Source organism: Hermetia illucens, chromosome 6 (assembly GCF_905115235.1).
Source record: "Hermetia illucens chromosome 6, iHerIll2.2.curated.20191125, whole genome shotgun sequence".
NCBI classification, from domain to species: Eukaryota; Metazoa; Arthropoda; class Insecta; order Diptera; family Stratiomyidae; genus Hermetia; species Hermetia illucens.
The window spans coordinates 3588118-3608991 of NC_051854.1; the positions used below are offsets into that span (position 1 = coordinate 3588118).

At 42.7% G+C, this 20874-nt stretch overlaps 1 protein-coding gene across 1 annotated transcript; it reads right to left on the reverse strand.

Moving 5' to 3' along the window:
• Positions 1-158: 158 nt before the first annotated feature.
• LOC119658962 lies at positions 159-20386 on the reverse strand. The gene is made up of 14 exons (XM_038066836.1): positions 20017-20386; positions 19663-19942; positions 19164-19566; positions 18810-19103; positions 18365-18692; positions 18071-18306; positions 17797-18009; positions 2362-2698; positions 2024-2303; positions 1526-1928; positions 1176-1469; positions 781-1108; positions 426-661; positions 159-371 (listed from the first exon to the last, which is right to left on the reverse strand). Exons 1-14 carry the CDS (start codon positions 20312-20314, stop codon positions 159-161), a joined length of 4143 nt encoding a protein of 1380 aa, XP_037922764.1. The 5' UTR covers positions 20315-20386.
• Positions 20387-20874: the final 488 nt, after the last annotated feature.

Consider the following 20874-nt stretch of genomic DNA (forward strand, 5'->3'; position numbering starts at 1 on the left):
TATTCGGTGACAATCACAGAGTACCCCGAAGGATCTCTAAGTGGAAAAGAAAAATCTGCAAGGCAATCACAACCAAAAAACATGTCTCTGATATCATATATTTTTCCAGTAACGTTTCAATTTTTCATCAATAAATCAATAGAAAGTCAGCAAAGGCCTTACTGCCCGCGAACTGTGGTACGATCAGTGTAAACAATGGAAACATCCTTTACAAACATATTAGGCGTCAAGAAATTAGCCAACCGGTCGGATCCTTGACGTGGCAATCGATCGAATGGGTAGCCCATAGGACGACGATCAGGATAGAGGCGATCACGGACTCCACAATAAGCCGCAGCATCATTACAAGTTCCCACCAGATCTTGGTCAACCTGGAAAACATCATTTTAGTATTCCATTTCCTCTCTGGAGAAACACTATCTCACCCTGTCATCGTCATAATTCGAGACCATGACGAAAAGTTGGCAACGGAAACCTTCTGGGACACCTCTTGGAAGGAGCATGTGCTCAGGCCATCCACATCCACAGAAGTTGAATTGTTCCTCTTCCGGGGTACCTGCAGCGGGACGATTTTCATCCAAGTTTCGGAAGGTCCTTTCAAATGGAATGATTACTGTTGATTCACTGGATCGGCGACGAATTGTATTTTGTCCAGGTCGCACTGTAATAGGGAGAAAATTAGACATTTTTACACATCGTACGGAGTCAGAAAATATAAAAGAACTCGTCAACTCCCACCCGGAAGTATAATGAATAACGTCCGATCTCCCACATACTTACAAGATACCACAAACTTATCCAATTCAAGCATAAGAATGCGTTGATCCCTGAACAACATCTCAGTTCCACGTTCATCGAATTTCGGTCCAAGGAAAATACGCACTGTTCCAAAACGCGCCGCTCCTCCATCATTATTGATATTAATGGTGTAAGTGAAAGGACTGTGTTGGAGATGGGTAAATCTTGCGAAGACGTTGCCGCGTGGTACGAAGTCCATACCACGGGACAAGTTAACATCAGATTGTTGCCAGAATGTTTGGAAAGTATCAGCAGGTCCACTTTCGGAATTAACAGTCACACCAGATACAGTGACTCCTCGGTAATTCAGCTGAAAATATTTTAGAGTGGATCAAGTAAAGTGAAACTGATTTAGCTCCAAAACTCTGTAGTGTTACCTCAGGAAGGGTGTAGGGTGTCAAACTTTCTTTGTGCTCCTGGAATATGTCATCGATGTATGCATGCCAAAGATAGAAGACCGGCTCTCGCATGTTGATGGCGGTATCACCCATAATTGCAAACGATTCCAAGTGACGGTGGTCAGGATCATGAACGAATGAGATGAAAACATGGCCCATATTATGGAAGTCACCATAAAGCTGTCTATTTGGTGACAGAATTGAGGACTCCACAACATTTCCAAGAGTATCAATTCCCTTAGCATCATTAAGTTGAATTCGGTTTCCGCTTTCCTGGAACAACAAATCCTTCAGCTTTTCCATTGTTACCTTTAAATCATACATCTTACATCGACTACGAATCCTTGATGGATAGCTTCATAAATCCTGTCCCTCCATCTTTCAAGATCAGAGATATCATTTTTGATTTGATCCAGCTCTCGATCAAGATCCTTCAAGACACTGTTCTCAACGCGCGGAGGATACGCTCGGCTGGCAATCAATGAATCCATCTTAGGAAAATACCCACCAGGAATAGGCTCACGGAAATTATTGAATCGTTTGACGCGTGGTAGCTGGTTGCAGAATCGTTCGACATTGTACCGGGCAATGATTTGTTGATGCATGTAATAGAAGAGTTCTCCACGTCTATCCTTTGCTACAATTTCACGATTGGCTGCCTCGAATGGGTATACCAAGTGCCAATGCCAGTGATGGATGTTGATGCCCATGTCCTCTCGGAAGTACCACAGTCTAGAAATAGGAATATAAGAGGATCAAAATAAGCTTCTGGAAGAGTTGATGGTTCAGAACAGTTTCCAACCCACCAGAATTGGCAATACCCTTACCTATGCTCTGGGTCTAAGTCCGAAGCAGTGTAGTCTCTCGGAATGATTATTGGCATCCGAGAACCCTCCTCAACGACACTCGCTTCCTCACGAATTTGAGCGAAAACTTTCGAGTCTACATATTTATCCGGGAAAGTTTCAAGAAATGACGGGAGATTCAGTCCTTTAGTATCCGGGCGATGAAGTAAGGCAACTGAGAGGGCGTAGTTAAAAAGGTAGGGATTCACTCGATCCCTAGCATAAACAGCAACACTTTGCAGATCATCAATCGAGCGCATACCTGTAATGAAGTCCTTCGACGTTAAACAATGAACCTCTCTAAATTCAAGCATACATACCCATGAAGATATCAATAAGACGTCCTGCAATGCGCCTGTGACGAGGAATCAACAATGAAAATTGCTCATTTCTGCCCAAGGACATGGGGATCCTTAAATCCGGGATTGAGATGCTTTTAACCGGAATTCGTTGATTGGCTTTGTCGCTGTGACGACTTTGAACCTCGCTTCCAATAGGCTTATAGCGATCCGTGAGGAAGTTATCAGGAATATCGAACACAACTTTGTCACCCTTTTGCATGAAAACCGGCTCCTGGGGACGATCAAAAAGCAAAAGGAGATTCTTCTTGTCGGCCATTGTATCTAGATTTGGTGTAGAACAACTTCTTGGATGAATTTAAAATACGACACGGTTTGTCGTATTCTGATGTACTGTTGAAAATGTAGGTCTTTATATAGTCCCTTACGACCAGCGGAAACTCTACCACAGGCGAATGATTATGCTGAATAAAAATTGCATTTTAATTGCCAGCCATCCCCCTGTTGCACTTTTTTTATTTTTCTAAGCTGGTTTGATAACAAACTAGTCGTTTAGATACACATTCGGATAGTTTGCTATAGCGCACCTCTTTGTTTTTGTTTTGTAAACTGATAGCGTTTGTTTTCTAACAAATTACATAATTTGTACATATAGAAGTATGAGTTTTGAGCCCCGTTTGATTGGAGTTAAAAACGCCAAACATACATATCTATTTGTCGTTTTATTTTGTGATTCATGTTTTATATTACCTCAACTATTATCAGAAACCAAAGGACGGTTGGGAAACTATTATTTAACATTTCCCAAGGACAAAGATTGTACCGCAATTTCCACTGAAGCCAGAAATTCGCAATAGTTCTTATCAAAACCCAAACTATTGTTAGCCAAAAGATTGAAGATTGATTCGTTGATAACATGCTCATATTCAGATTATGTTTGAATAAAATTATTAGGTCACAATTCGATAAATGCTTTACTTAAATTTCCAAGAGATTTCCCAAAGTCAAGGAGATCTGAACCCCCGCAATTAATTTGGATGGGTTGATTCCCCATGAAGCCATATCGACTGGGTTTTCCAGATCGCCTTCTCAGTGTATGAATTCTAGATACTCGGTTGGCTACATGCCTAGTGTCCACTGCCTGACTTTTGCTAAAGCTGGGCAGTCGCAAAGAAAGTGCATGAAAATCTAACTCTCCCCCCTGCAGCCTCGCTTGTGTATATTGGGAGATAGATCGACTCTATCGCCTGTGCACTAACTTACTAGCTGGGAGGAGAGCTCAAAATATCCTAATTTTGACTAGCCAGTGATTCACACCAATGGGGAGCTTGGTCTCTGGTATGCAGACTCTGAATAACTTGGTCACTTTCAGTTTTGAATTAGACCCTAACCCTGTAGGCCTTCATAGCCAGGGTGGATATTTTTTCCGGATTACTCGTGGGGCCAAGACGTAGACTCAACGAATACAAACTGAAAACGGACAGTAGAGGTGGTGATGCTAAGCAAATCATCCGCGGACGAGCTGCCGGCATCCAGCTAGAAGACAATAGCCGTCAGCCAGTTGTAGTACCACTAAGCTGAAACCAACAACAGGGACCATGCATATCCCTTCGACTTACATGGCTCACGACCAATCTCCTCCAACAAAATTTGACAGGCACCACCGCAACAAACAAGACCAACTTAATCGTAAGCTTCGACGCCAATGCAAGACATACGCTTTGGGGCATTTCAGAAATCAACGAAAGAGGTGAGTCTGACTAGAGCCTCCTTTGTTGACATCAAGGACAGGAAGGAAAAACCTTCAGTCACTTCCTTTGCGATAGCCCAGATGTAGACTGGTTCTTTGTGATCTCAAATAAATCTCTAATTGCAGAGTGAGGGAGCTGCTATACTTCGTGAAGGACTTCCCACAGCAGTCATGGTCTTAGGAGTTTTTTTTTGCATCAGAACGGCACACCACAGCATTTATTCAGCTAGAGAAAGAGCGGCCACTAATACTTACCTATTCTTCTACTATCTTCATGAAGAAATAGTTATTTGTGACGGTATTCCCTCCTAAAGTCAAATAAGCCTGTGGATCATATGCCAAGACTTACACAGGAAGTCAAACAACTTCTTATTGACTAAGCTTTCGTGGTGTTCCCCTTATGTGTATTTAGTGTTTTAATCTTTTTAACTCCGCCAAAGACGGTCCCAAGCCCGTTTGAAAAAGGAGGAGGGTTGCGCTATTGGGAAACACCTTGTTGAAAATTTGTCCTTGTTCTCTTTCGATATCTTTGATCAGTTTGGTTAATGGAAGAGCACTATTCAGTTCTAATTGTGACAAAGCTATTTTTGCTGGTATTTTGAGTACCGAACACACCGCGGGATCCGTATACACTTCAGCATTGCTAGTTCTGCTTTCGCACCTCCATCGGTTCAGAAGCTCCTCCCCAATCCCGGATTCCCACATCTTTTTCATTAAAATCTTCGCGTCAATAATCATTTCAGATGACCACTGCAGTGGGTCGCATATGGCTGCAATATTTGACAGTTTCGTCAATTTTCAGGTGTATCGTATGCCGTGGTCTTCAACTGTAAATAGTGGACCAAGAAGTTGCAAAGAAGCCCCAGACCGGTACTCCCTGTACTATCTCTCGTAGTCCATCATCTTTGTTTTCTATTGGAATCTCGCTTAATAACTCGGGATCGTTCATTTACGTAGGGTAAAACCGCCAGCTTCTAATAACTCCGTCCTCCGATACATCAGATTACGCCCCTCATTCTTAGTCTCCGCTCCGCCTAGGAGATTATCCCCGTAAAAATACTTTCGCAACCTTTTATTGTGAGAGTTTCGCCAAATGACACCGTTGTCAGCACATATTCTTGTATAGCTTTGTCCTTTGTCGGTCGATACAGCACCCGTTGAAAATCCCTATGACACGGCTGGATATTATCCATACGGAACATTTTCCCGACATTGGATGTAATTGCATATTGAAACTTCCTCCATCTTAACAATATTTGGGCTAGGTCCTCTTGCAATTTAGGTTCGGTAGAAAGTCGTTTAAACTGGAACCACTCGGTTCAGAGACTTCACTATCTCTTCAAATACTTCAGCTCCCGGCACCAAGTCAATGGCTGTTCTGTTTTTGCTCATGTCTTCATCCGGTAGTAAAGTTGCTAGTCCTGGTGGTAGCATGTAAGCCTCAATCGCCACCTCAAAAAGTTGCATCCGCCCCTATTTTCAAGGATAAAAATCTTCCACCCACTGAAATTCAGTATTAACCGTTTTCATGATCCAGCTGTTAAGGACAGCATTGCGGACTCGACGGGAGGTATCCTTAATAGGATGGCAGAAAATATTATAAAGCACCGGGTCTTGTTTAAAAGTACTCCTTTCTCTGGCCTTAAGTGACATAACGAACGAAGGGCAGTCTTTCGTTGAAGTTCTTCGCGAAGTCCTCAACAACGCCAAACCAGAAGACACCGGGGTAGAAAGGCAGTTTCAACACTGTTTTAAGTGCTGAGCCTACGAAAATAACAAGAGCTTGAAAAGGGTAGCAGTCCTTTGTGTTGCTTTGGTTGCTTTTCAGAAAACAATACCGAAATAGGAGCTCACCATCGTGATATGCCGATATATCTGGCATGTCATCTGGCTGAGATATACTTGGAGTTGTGTGGAACTATTTTTTTTTTTTTCAGCGTTTACCTCACATCTAAAAAATCTTGTCCGCTTTTCGGAAAGGTTCGCTTCCTTGGAGGAGGAATTGGACATACCCCAATCCGATTTTCAAGGTTCACACCTTTTGGATATGGCCGCTACGCTGCCCACTGTTCCCAGTAAAACAACTAGACGGCGGTCTTGTCCATGATTGGCAAAAAAGGTCCCAGAACTGGATGGTATTCCCAGCGAAGTGCTGTAATTTGTATGTAAATGCAAACCGAATTTGCTACTCAGCGCAGTCAAGGTATGTTTGACAATGGGTGTTTTTCCTCCCGCTAGAAATTTGCGACGCTTATACTAATAAACAAGGGCAAAGGTGACTCTTAGGCGCCGTCGGCATACAAGCTGCTTGAGAAGCTTTTCAAGCCAAGTCTTATTGATGAAGTATGTGCTGCGGGAGACCAACACAATATAGTTTTAGAGCGGGGCGTTCCACAATTGATGCGGCTGAGGAGGCAATCCAAGCTGGCTGAGACACGCAGTCGTCACTACCGGCGAGTGCTTTTCCTTGTGGCGTTTCCATACTCTAAGCTACTTACTGCAGATATTGAGAGAGACCCGGGAAGGACAGCTAAAAAGGAAAGTCATATCGGCGACGACTTCGGGATCTACCCTTGACCCGTACCTGTGACACGAAATGCCTGATGGATCGCATCTGGTTAGATAAGCGGATGATGTTACGGCACTGATTACCACACGAACGGTTCAGCAAACTCAGGGCACACTGGGAATAGTGATGCGTCGAGTTAGTAGATGAATGGCTGAAAATGGATTCTCGCTTGATCTGGAGAAAACCGATGTCGTCGTACTGAACGTCCTTCCTATTCAAGTTGGTGAAACCATGCTCTTACAGTGAAATACCTCGGCATCATGATAGACGAGAATATGAGCATTTTTGAGTAGATTCGTGCGGCCATGGTTCAATTGAAAGCACGGTAAGATTGGCTGTTACCTAATCCAGTTGCTCAGCGCACACGAGTATTGTCAGTCTTACGTGCACACAATCGATAAATCGGAGCCCCACTGCATTTATTGCAAGGATGTGGTGGATGAAGCCTGGCCCACTTTTTTCTTCTGTTGAAGGTGGGAGAGGTATCGCCATCAACTTTCGATGGAGTTGTGTCAAGTGTCTCCGGACACCACAATTCAGGTCACGCTGCAGAGTGGGCCACGTGGAACCGAGTGGCACCTTACACTCAAAGCATTCTTAAGACAAAAAAAAGGGAGATGGGTAGGAGAGATGGCAGGGTTGCTGAGGCTACCTGGAACACGAGGTTTTGTTGAAAAGATCTGGGCTAAGGCAGTGTGTCAAACGATTCCGGGTTAGAGTCCTAGGTAAATCAGGGGGGCGCTTAAGTCGGTGTTCTGTCTGAGACAGGAGTCATACACTTGTGCGTAGATGCACTTCACCAACCTACCCCTTCCCCCCAAAAAATTGTGATAACTAGAGGTATATTTTACGACTCCTTATCGTTAGTTATGGATAAACTAGCGATGTTGGCAAAAAAACCTACCCATATTATTAATATGTTGGAAGTCGGATAGTCGGAAGAGATCTCTTAGTCCTTAGTTTACGAAAAATCCCTATTTCAAGAGGATAATCTATAAAAAGCGAGGTGCCAAGGTTAAAAAAATAAATTTACATTTTAGTAAAGACAAATCAGTCAGAACAATAATATCTTAATTTTGTCCAAATCTACAAAACATATTTCCTTCATTAACCAGTCAAATGAAATCCCCACTCCCGCCATTTAAAATTCATTAGAAAAATGAACTCCGGTCCATTCTCCTAATCGACTGCGTGTCCTTGCGTATGATAACTGATTTCTCCTAATGCAGGCAACGCTACTCTCCGTCAGCTCGAGAATCTATAATGTAATAGGATTATAAATGAACATGGAATAATATCATCCCCTATCAAATAAACAAGGGTAGTCACACGAGACTGAATGAATGGCCTAAACGTGCTCTGACTTTTGTTTACGTTTCATATCATATTGAACTCTGTGTCCTTTCTATCCTCATAAGATGATGTTTGAGGCCATGTGAGTATCTTGTATAGGAACTTCGGTACGTCCACTTGTGTAGATAATGGGGCGGCGAGAGGAGAGTTGAATCCTCGTCGACTTTCGCTTTTTTCCCTCCATTACCGGGCAAATGATGAAAGTTTCCGAATTTTGGTTTTGGTTAAGGTGATGTAGCTGTCATGCCTAGACTGATGGCCGTTTCATCATGGTGAATGGCAATTCAATTAATTTTTGATGGCGGAAGGCTTTTCAATATTCATAGACTATGTAGCAGCTTCCTAGCTTGGCCGCAGAGGGATGGTTAAGTGGGTGATTAAATAGTGATCTGTATATGCCTGTGAGTAGTTTTTTCGGTGTGCTATGTACATGTTTAATCAGAAGAAGACGATGACCGTCAATCTTGTACGAAAATGAATCCGTGAATCTTGTTATATTTCTTATTGTCATCTTTCATTTTTGTATTCAACGAAGCGCGCAAACTAGGTATTTTTTTTCAACCCTTGGCCCTTGGATGAGGATGCTACAATGCGAATTTTAAAAAGTGAAAAGTAGGATTGTGGATCGGCCGAAAAAGGTTTCCAAAAGGCAGGAAGTCGCTCTTCATCCCAACTTAGGAACTAGTTAAAGTTTCCACTAATATTGTTGAATAGTTTCTGCTGCCTTGATGAAATTCAGATTTGCAGGTTACGAAACAGCTTGGTCAATAAGAACATCAGCTCAGATTATATGTGGGACCCGAGGTGAAACCCAGGGAAACTCCCGAGGTAACTGAATGTAAATCCAATAGCTTGTCCCCTAGACTTTTGGAAGAAATTAGTACCATTTTCCTAATTAAGGCTAAAAGTTCATAAAGGAAGCGAAGGTAATCAACCGTCGTGGAGATGCCTTTCAAGGCCGATGTCACCACTTCTTTTATTACGTACATCCAGAAAAATCAATAACGCAACAATTCAAATTGAATACGGGCCTTCAGATATGCTAAAACACTCCATTTCGAACCAGTAACGGTTCACATACTGGTATTCCAAATTCCGGTCACAATACCTCTGTCACCAGTCAGATTTGAACGACGACCTCCTATTTCAATGGCTTAGCGCATCAACTAATCAAGCGTATGCCCTATACCAAATGTTTATATGGCGATCTTGGCTGGATTAATGCTAGGCATATCTCTGGACATCTTTGTATTAGTTCATCTACTACCCCATATTAGCAGTGATTGGAGCCCACCCTGTCGATAATTTTGGGATATAGTCGTTACATCAGGATTGTAACCTGCTGTATTTGCAATTTTATCATCTTTTTTTTTGGTAGTTTGCCCAACCGCGATGGGAAGTCGGCGAACTACCAATTAAACAGCCTCGCTTCGTCAGAGAACTAGCATGGAACTGTTAGTAAATTATATCGAGCTAGCCCTCGGGGATCCTTCAAGTCAGTGAATTCCTTTCACCCTCGGAAAAAAACGAGAAAGGGAAATGTTAGTTCAAGGAACTCCCTGCGATCCGGCTCCTCCATCAGTCGAGCTTTATCTTCTTTGCAGCAAGAGGAACCTGAACGTAACACGCACACCAACGGCACCTGTCACCACTCCTTATCGTGCCCTGTGTTGAAATAAAATTATTAACAAATCTCATCACAACGTCCACAGGAAAAAAACTCCATTGCAAAGCACAAAGTCAGGAGATTGTCGCTTCCCATTCTTGTGGAGGTAAAACTGGGAACCTTCGTACTTAACTCAGTCAGTCTCACGATGGTTTCGATTCAGCCACGGACCTAATTTGGCGTTCTTCACAAGCAACTTCCTTCCTTGAGTCTTTTCATCATAGCTGGTTTGGAGACAGTGCGATAGGCAGACACCATCCACAAAGTTCCCCATCTTTGTAATTACGCAAGGTGTTTACGACATACCTCCTTGCCAAGAGCATCAGCCCATACCTCCGCGCCGTACAGCAGAATAGACTGTTCTGCACTTATTAGAACGCGTCGCCTACTCGATGCAGGAATCAATTTTCGCCATTGCCGACTCAAGGCTGAAACTCTAGATGCAGTTTTGTTCGTGATTTGCTCGAAGAAGATCATCTTTGAGTCAAAAGTCACTCCGAGGTACTTAACCATTGATTTTCGCTCGATTTGAGAGAGAGATATGTCCTCTTTCGGGCAAGCGTTGAATCCACTGAGCACTAGGTCTGGTCGATGTTGGAGCAACAATTTAAATACATCTGCCAGGATACCATCGCATTCTGGCCCCTTCTTCTTTTTCATTCAACTCTTTTATTGAGAAAAGTGGCCAATCCTACTTCATCTCCAGGACATCTGTTAGCTGCGGTTGTTAGGTGTTACGGAAGGCTGTGTTGTGAATGGCTTCAGTACTCACTCCCAGCTGATTGTCAAAGGGGATTGTAGGTGGTATTGTAATTCCAGCCCGGAGCACTGTGCCAACGAGATAGTGATCCGAGTCTATACTGGCCTCCGGCGTGGTCAATTTGGTTGAAAGTGGCCCCGTGTGGAGAGGGCCACGTATGTTTGTGGACCGCTTTCCGCGCAAACCAGGTACTTCCAACAAATATTCCGTGCAATACTACACACTGAATAATCCGCAATCCGTTATCATTAATATCTTTATGTAAGCTATGGACGCCGACGTATCGCCTGAATACGGGCTTCGTCCCAACTGTTAAAACCTCCAAGTATGATCCTCGTAGAAGGTATCATGTTCCCTTTTATGTCTGACTAAGAAACGCGCTCCGAGCGCATGGGTCACTGGACGGTCATTATAACATATGGTGTGTTCTCCAGGAAGCCGATCACTGTCCAACTCATCTGTTACATCAGTCTTATATTGGGACAGGATATGGGCTAGCTGCTTAGCACGATCCATGAGAAAATGCGCAAATCGTCGTTCCGTTTCCGTTGCCGGGTTCGTCATTGCAAAATCCATCCTATTCGAGGCTACTTCCGTGGCTTCGTAACTTCGGTTTTCCGTGTAGGGTTGTCAGCAGGCGTTTCCCAGGTTTTATGCTCCATCATGGGTACCGATCCACTTTTCGTCCTGGGACCTATACTAACTTTGACCGTGACTCTTCAAATTGAAAATCTCGGCTTTCTTAGTATGCATTCCGACGTTATATGTCTCCCTCAATCTGTCAATTTGGAATCCTATCACCAGGGTCCGTGGCTCGATGTTAGTGGAAGGCAATGCCATTAACGTAGTCGGGGGTCCATTGAAACACACCAGTTCCTCGGAATAAGGCAGTGTGAACGACGTTACCGATGACAAGAAGGACTCGCTTCGGTGAAAGAGTAAAACTCCCTGTTAACGCTTCTGAAAGTTTTCTTGAAGTGAATGAAGAGTTACTGTCAATAAGGGTTCATTAACATGCCAGACGACTCTCTTGGCTGCCTTGACATTCAACTGTGTAAGGTGTACTATGCACCGCATTTATCTCTCCTGAAAGGTGTGTAATCCTCCAGGTCCAGTTCTGCAAATGCTTCTAGCATGGTGCTGCTTGGCCTATGCCCCCCCCCCACCTTAATACCGATAGAGTTCGCTAATTATGCCCACATCGGCGTATCTCTAGCAGATGATCTGCAAGGTTAAGTTTTGTACCGCCTCGATGTAGTTGAGGTTGATTTGTGTTAACCTTGTCTACGGTTTGCCTAAGGGCCCTCCTCCTGTTTCCCTTGACATAGTGTACAATTTTCCACTGATGTGGCCTTCGACTCCGCATTCTCTGCAGTAACCGATTTTGTTATTCGCGCTGGGACAAGCTTTCCCTGTATGACCGAAGTCAAGGAATTTATAGCCCCGTTCCAGCTCCGCTTACGTCACGCGAAAGTGAAGCGAGGGGTGTGAAAGAAAGCGAAGTCGGTATGGTTTTTCCAAAAAAGATTTAGTGATTCGAGAAGTCGGGTGGATCCTCGGATTGAGGACCGGGCCGAAAAATAAAATCAAAAAGAAAGGCTTCAAGTTGAAATTGAAGTCCTTAAAGAGAAACCCTTTACGTGTCAAAGGGGAGAACTGGTTTCTTCCAATAAATATATATTACAGAAAAAATGCTCAAACCAATAGGAAACATAAGTATAAGTGGTTCTGTGAGCTTAAAAAAAAATACCAGGAAATAAAACCAAATAGATTCCTACAATTCGACCCCAATTTGAATCTTATCATCTGTAAAGCACTCAACGCAATCAATGAGCCCTGGAGCGTGCCTATATGAAAATCCATACGGATAAAAGTGGACAAAGTACGAAAGATTTGGCAAAAACAATGAGAAGCTACACAATTTTCACGTGGGAGCATTTGCTCAGTGAAAGGGCTACCCAGAAAAGGACGATCGAACATCAATTGAAGATGTCTCTTTGCATTCAATATTTTCCATTTTTTATAAATCGTCAGTCAAGTGAAAAATTTATGTCAAATTCACATCATTAGCTTTTCCATTATGCAAACGTCTTCAGAAGGAAAAAAGGATTCAACTTTCCTCGGAGAAGCTATAAGAAGCCCACTTGATACTGAAATATATACAGAAAGTATGTACAACGTCACTTCCTGCAAACTCCTTTGAATATGAACTGAGTCTTGGCTACATTCAGGATACTTTGAGATCAATCAACTGGAAAAAAAACTTTGCAACAATCCTACAGCATTGCAGGGGATGCATGCTAAGAATTCCTGTTAGAAATTCGCCGTATCTTTCCATCCTGAGATTGGAATATAACAACAAAACTCCTTACACAAGGACCTTCCTTCATTTCACCTGCTGAGCGTTATACGACCGCATTATCATATCGGGAACCAGCTTAAGTTTTGTTGGAGATTTCGAAATTGTCCTTGCATACTTACTATGTATCCGCAACCCTATATCTGTCCAACCATCTTGTCCTAAATCCCCTAAATCGCGTATAGTATGATAAATTCCAAACACGTTGCCCCGTAAAGCTGTGAAATGTCCTATACGAGTATACATGGACATTGAAAAAGCATCTGTTTTAGTTTTCGCATGAAGGGTGGATCCTTCTCCTCCTTAACTCCTACGCTCCGTAGACGAAAGTTGGGAAATGAGAAACAAATGTTTTACTATAACATGAAAGTTCTCTTTACTTGGGAAAGTGGAAAACGGGAATTCGCCATTTATTCTGCAAACAAACTTTGAAGTTAGGAGAGAAAAAAACAAAAGAGGGATCCTGCCTAGCCTCCCTCAACTCTATGTGGAAAAGGGAACATTGTTGTCATTTCAACTTAAAATGACTTCAGACATGGTGGATTTATCCGTTTCTTTGTGCTAGCGTGAAAGTTGTTGCAAATTGAAAAGAAGTTGTGAAGTGTGAAATGGAGTCTTGTGTTTGAGGGATTCCTCCTTTTTTTGGAGATTACAGTAAAATTGATGCTATTTCTTGATGCATTTCGGATTGAGAGATTTTCGAAGGAGGATTAGTTGTAACCTAGGAAGTGAAGCAATACGAAGAAGTGATGGGGCGGTGTTTCGCTGGAATAGGAGGAGCTCTGATCTGGAACACATTTTACTTCCTTCACACTTTCCTGTCGCCATTCCGTCTGATGAGTTCCTTTTGTATCACTTATTTGTGGTTTCCCCGCAATATTTTCAGCACATACCTCATCCCGTATTACTCTTATCTCATAACCTATAACAAGGGCTCATGTGAGCCTTTGGAAAATTAATTAACTTCGTCCTTTTGGCGCTGAATATCAAAATAAGAGTTGTTAACTACGAATGCCTCTGAGAATAGGTGAAAAAATATGCCAGATTGATACATCTTCATTTGGTCACCGGCGCTGAGTCACATGAAACAACTAGATAGGTAGCACCTTAGGTTGGCATACCAGACCTCAGAAAAAAACCAGGGCTCAATAGTGCAGGAACTGAATAGTATCTACGCTATCTAAAGAAAGACGCGGACGCGAAAGAGACGCTCAGACTAAGAATAGACCTACACCTTTAACAATGGAAACGAAGTCGAGAAGAGCAACAGAGGTCAGCTCCCAAAACGGGAATACTTTCGACAGAACCAGATCCAAGAAGTAAGAAATCTCGAATAGGTTAGGGGTGACAGTAAGATCCAGGAGATCCGGGTTTGATTTTGTCACCGCGGTCAAGTGTATTCGGCAGGCCATTCTCCTCGTAAAAACAAAAGTGCTGGTTAGCGAAGCCATGCGTCATTGATGGGAAAAGGTGATAATCCGAAGGCGCTTTGTCTGGGTTGTATTCTGTTGAAGTTGATGCGTGTTAGGAGCAACAGCCCTCAGGGGTCGTCAACGATCCTTAACGAGCCGCTTACGATACGGGCGGTGGCGTCCCCGAGGTGCCCGAGCAAGTAGTTCTGACTTCCTAGCAGGCAATATACCTGCAGCCTAGGTAGTAGCCTCAAGAAAGTCTCTCGGTCAAAAGCGAACTGCTGATGGCCAATATACGCCGAGACGCGCTGAGAGTTCCAGGAGTCACCGACAACTCGATGGGGTGATATGAGCCTAACTCTGCCAAGGTGGTAGTTGTGGCATGTATCAGTAGCCACCCCCTTCGGAACCCTGGTCAGATAGTGCGCATTGAACCGGTATTAGTAGACCGCGTTGCCCCGAGCGAGCGCTGATCCGTCGGGAAGGGGAAAAAGGGGAAAAGGGGAAAAAGTCTGAAAATTAATTTGAAGGACTGGAATAATGGACAGTGAGTGAGAAGAGAGAAGATAATGATTGGTAAAGAAAAAGAACCAGGTGGATATCAATCCTACCAAGATAATACAGTAGATGATAGTCTCTACTATCGATGGATAACCGACATTCATCCAGGAAGAGAATTATAACCACACGTTGAGCTGGGTGATTTCCCCCTTCTTCCATCCTCTGCTTCTCCTCATCACACTTTTCCCCTCTATCCCTTTCTCTTCAAAATCAACTATCTGGATAAATACATAGTAGAAGCTCTCAAAAACGCTCTAGCTACCATCACAAATTATAAATCGACCCACGTTAAATTTGTAAAGGCAGCGAGTTCCTAATCACCAACTTTTAACATATGCCCTCATAGTGCATTGAAAGCACATTGCATCACAGTCTAATGACTCCCTGTGCCTCAATTCTCGCATAATTTCCATTTAAAACCAAACGCACTGGAAATAGGACTAAGCCTGCATATACTTTTCTGGTATGCCTGCTTTTGTCCTCGTCTCGCCAAATGACTCTTACATGATTGCTGAACTTTTTGAAATTTTTTCCTAATCTCTTTATAGGTCACGTAGCGCCTATTAATAGCGACCTTTTAAGCCAACAACGTTTGAATTAAGTACCGCATTTAAAACAGGGAAAAGTCCGCTTTACTGGGCTCGTAATTAGGTTATTTTCCTTCTCTGAAATTAGACTTTCATTTGATTTCTTTTGTTGAGCTCTCTCCGTGAAAAAAGATATCTTTCGCATGCGGAAGTCTACGCAACCATGAAGAGTTGAGCTAATGAACTTAATTGTGAGCATGACCTTAGAAAGGAGCAGTTACTCAGGAAGGAGGAAACTTCTTCTTTTTAAAGTCAAGACAACTTTCCCGTTCGAAAATTGGAAGTTCTTTCAAACAGAAACTTACTTAAGTGCATGCGTTTAGGCGGAATGGGGTGAGGGATGTTAACTGCAGTTGATATTCCTCCGCAAAATTGATTACAACTTCCCATCCTGCAAATTAGAAATAATTTTCAATGATGCCAGCCCTACGTTACTACAATGCATACAAATTGCACAATGTGGTTGCGGTTGCAACCAAACCTAATAATAATTGAATTTGCTTGTGGTCTGGGCAAGGACTTCACTTGTGTAGTCCTTACTCGAGCTAAGTGAGTAAAAGCCATTATGACGCCCAGCATATCTATAAAATTAAATTAATTCCAAATGAATTATTGTCACCATGGTTACAAGAAGATCTGGATATTGAATCTCTCCATACAAAACGGAGACAAAAGCAAATGCATATGATCCCATGGGCGCTGCAAATGCATATCCTGAAGACGTAAATGAAGGGAACAGTGCGTATTCACACGTCCATGTTACCATGAAGATAAATTATACAACATAAAGATGCATAGACAACGACTGATATCATCAATATGTGGCAATACCAAGGACTGGAAAATGCATTAGAAGATAACCTTGGGGAAATTGTCCTCACTGCCTTTAGTAAGCAAAGCACTAGTGTCCCTTTTCTCTGTCTATCTTATATGCCTAAAGTATCCTTAAGGTCGATCTACATAGGACCCAAATTGGTAATCGAAATGAGGTTTTAACTGGTAACCTGGAACTCAAAATAGTCCTGCATCTCTCCAAGCACTCCTGATAATGGGCAATACCAATGACAGGCGCTGGAAATTATTTCCAAAGTTTTAACATTTTTTTTTCATCGTTGGAACATGGAAAGATTTGAAACCTGCTGCTGGCTCCTGCCATGGAGTTATGTGACAGTTTTATTCGGTAAAACCACCTTCTTCTTCTTCCACCAGCCCCCGTGGGACTACTCTAAAGCATTGCGTGGCGAGGCTGAATCAGTCCTTAACTGTGGCTCTTTTCCGCTTCCTCCTTCCCTCTTCCTTCGGAATTCTTCCTGCCAAAGCTTTTCGTGAATAATTCTCAATACTTTTTCGACTAGATTCCAAACCTCTACTGAGTTCAGCATGGACTCTACAATATCATCAAGTGATAAACTCCTATCTGCGACAGCCTCCAATAATGTCCAGTTCGTAGCAAACCTGGTCAAACGAACACAACATGCTGAACATTTTCAGCCATCTAGGGTTACCACTGCCTTCTTCTATTGCAGCCTTTGCCAGTCCAGTCACCATGATTGCGTCTACGATTAACCTCGCCTCACGAAATCCGAATTGCTTGTCAGAAAGGCCTCCTTCCATTTCGATAGCTGTAAGTAGTTTACCAATGGTATTGACCAGATATATCATCCTAGCTGAGAAGGTGTCACCAAATGATTTACCTGACATCCGAATGAGTACCAGCTTTTATACCTTTCAATGCTTGGGGAATCCTCTTTCTCCAAGGCATACCGTGAAATCTTGGATAAACATACTTGGTGCTGTCCTGGCTGCCACTTTCAAGGCGATATTCGGGATTTCTTGCCGGCCCTGGGGGTCATACTTTCAATAAGTTTCTTCGCTACCATTTCCCATTACATAATGGGAAACTAGTGATAGTATGATACACTAAATGGTGATGCGAAAACCTCTTAACTTCAACCGAGCCATGCTTATGAGTGAGAGAAGTGGCAAATTCGATTCGCCAAATCTGCTTCCGAACAGGACAACGGCTTAAGAAGGGGAAGGAGACACTGGAGTAAGACAATCGTTTGATGCTGGCGACCCCGACCCAACCAATTTGTTCTATTCTTTTCAATGGCGCAGTAGGCATCCTTGGTCCCCTTACTATTCACCACGACATCCACTGTTGGCTATGCCGACCCCCTTGCTATGATCTTCTTAATAATCTCCTTCACATCAAGTCTCTGCTCTGGATATCTTTCTCATAGCCATGTCCTGCACAGGTTCACCATTTTTCATCTCTTGCTATCCCAACTACCATAAAAAACGAGCCCTAATTTTTTAGGTGAATTCACTTAAAAAGGACACACTTTTAATTACCATAATTTTATTCATATATCATCACGATTAACATATTTTCCAAACATATATAATATAAGCCAGTCCAAATCTCCTGATTTAAATTTTTTGTCCTCGAATTGTAGTCCTGTCGCTGAACACAATAGATACATCCTTGACAAGCATATTAGGTGTCAAGAAATTGCTCAATCGATCGCTTCCTTGACGTGGCAAACGATCAAATGGATATCCCATAGCACGACGATCGGGATACCGGCGGTCCTTAACACCGCAGTAGGACGCGGCATCGTTACAGGTTCCAGTCAAGTCTTGGTCAACCTAAAATAATCCTTTTTGATAGAGTCTGGAAAAGTATGGAAAGAAGCTGAGGAAGACTTACCCTATCATCTTCGTAGTTGGAAACCATAACAAACAGTTGACAACGTAGTCCTTCGGGTCGTCCCTTTGGAATAAGCATATGATTCGGCCAGCCACAACCGCAGAAGTTAAATTGTGCTTCTTCAGCAGTACCCGCAGCTGGGCGATTCTGATCCAAGTTACGGAAGGTTCGTTCGAATGGGATTGTTACTGTTGACTCTGTTGAACGACGGCGAACAGTATTTTGTCCTGGACGCACTGAAAATAATTCCACAATCAAAAAAGTTCTTGTGGTCAAACATCCAATAAAACTTACAGGACACAACGAACTTATCCAGTTCAATCATGAGTAGGCGTTGATCACGGAACAACATTTCCGTGCCACGTTCATCGAACTTCGGTCCCAGGAAAATACGTACGGTACCGAAACGTGCCGCTCCTCCTTCGTTATTGATGTTAATGGTGTAAGTGAACGGGCTGTGTTGGAGGTGGGTGAATCTAGCGAAGACGTTTCCACGTGGAACGAAGTCCATTCCACGAGACAAATCGATGTCAGACTGTTGCCAGAATGTTTGGAAGGTATCAGCACGACCAGTTTCAGGAGTGACGGTTATTCCGGATACAGTAACGCCACGGTAGTTTAACTGAAAAGATTTTAAAGAAAAGGTAACATCTTGCAATGGAAGAGCTAGGTGTACTTATGAGTCTTCCCTTATTTAGAGGAAGAGGTCATGCGAACTTAAACAAAGAAAATTGCTTACTTGAGGAAGCGTATATGGAGTCAAGCTTTCCTTATGTTCCTGGAATATATCATCGATATATGCATGCCACTTGTAGAAGACTGGATCCCTCATGGCTGTTGCGGAATCACCCATGACACCGAATGATTCCAAATGACGATGATCAGGATCGTGTGCATAAGAGATGAACACATGTCCCATGTTATGGAGATCTCCATAAAGCTGACGATTCGGACTAATGATTGAAGATTCCATCATATTTCCAAGGATATCAATGCCTCTAGTCTCGTCGAGGGCAATTCGATTTCCACTCTCCTGTAGTCAAAAAATCGTGAATATTCATCCCTTTGCAATATTTACCTAGTTTTCACTCACATCTACAACAAATCCTTGCTGCACAGCCTCATAAAAACGATCACGCCACCTTTCCAAATCAGCAACATCAAGTTTGATTTGATCCAGCTCTCGATCAAGATCCTTAATGGCAGTATTCGCGAAACGCGGCGGCCAAGCACGGCTTGCCACCAACGAATCCATTTTCGGGAAATATCCTTCCGGGATGGGTTCACGTAGATTATTGAAACGTTTGACACGTGCCAGATTATTGCTGAATCGTTCGAGGTTATACCGAGCGATGACCTGTTGATGCATGTAATAGAAAAGTTCGCCACGTCTGTCCTTATTGACAATTTCGCGACTGGCAGCTTCGAATGGATAGACTAAATGCCAATGCCAGTGATGAAGATTGATTCCCATATCTTCGCGGAAGTACCATAATCTGGGGAAGACAGATAAAGTTAGTATACCTTTTGAAGTACAACTCGAGGATTCTAACAAGATGTTTGATCTTAAAAAATATTGAAAAGGTCCTTACCTATGTTCTTCGTCCAAATCAGAGGCAGTATAATCCCTTGGAATCACAATTGGCATACGGGATTGTTCTTGTACAATAGAAGCTTCCTCTCGAATCTGAGAGAAAACCTTTGAATCCACATATTTGTCAGGGAAGGTCTCAACAAATGACGGAAGAGACAATCCCTTGGTGTCTGGACGATGCAACAGTGCAACAGAGAGTGCATAGTTGAAGAGATACGCATTGACACGATCACGAGCATAGAGCGCAACGCTTTGGAGATCATCAATGGAGCGAACACCTGAAATTTGTTATTTAAAACGAAGAGAGTTATCAGTAATCCCCAATAGGGATAAGTCCTCCCAAACTACTCACCCATGAAAATATCGATCAACCTTCCTGCAATTCTTCTGTGACGTGGGACAAACAGCGAAAACTGCTCATTCCTCCCCAACGACATGGGAATCCTCAGATCAGGAATTGAAATATTCTTCACTGGAATCCTCTTTTCAGCCTTGTCCCCAAAACGATTCTGGACGTCATTACCGATTGGCTTGTAACGATCGGTAAGGAAATTATCTGGAACATCGAAGACAACCTTCCCTTCCTTTTGCATAAAAATCGGCTCCTGGGGGCGATCGAAAAGCAACAAAAGATTTTTCTTATCAGCCATGGTTTGATCTGGATCTTCAAATGTTCCAAAGGGTCCCGAAATTCACGAATTCAAAGAAGTGACTGATGGCACCGCACTGACCCATTTGCTACCGAATTAGGTCTTTTATAGTAGATTAGTTGGCGATAGACACATTGTATTCGGACATGACGGAAATCTTTCACCGCAAAGTAATTATCTAATTCAAGTGCAGACAACTTGTTAGATAAACAAAATCAGGGTTTTATCAGTGGTAATTTGGTTAAATGTTTTTATTTCGAGCTCTTGCAATTGATATCAAGATGATTTTTTTCGTAAAGCCTAAAAGATACCTATCTTGTTTTTTGTATCTTGAGAATTTTTCCCACTATATTCATGTTATACGATCATTAGAAAATTTAATGTGGACTTGTATGGATAGGTCAGAACCTTATCAATTTCATGGTCTATTTTCCGGGCGCCTTCAACACCGCGTAGAATCACAAAAAATCTTAAAACTAAAACTGATTATTTTTCTTTAGTTTTTTTTCAGGATTAGATTGAGTTGTTCCTTCATAGTTGGATACTATCTGATGATAATG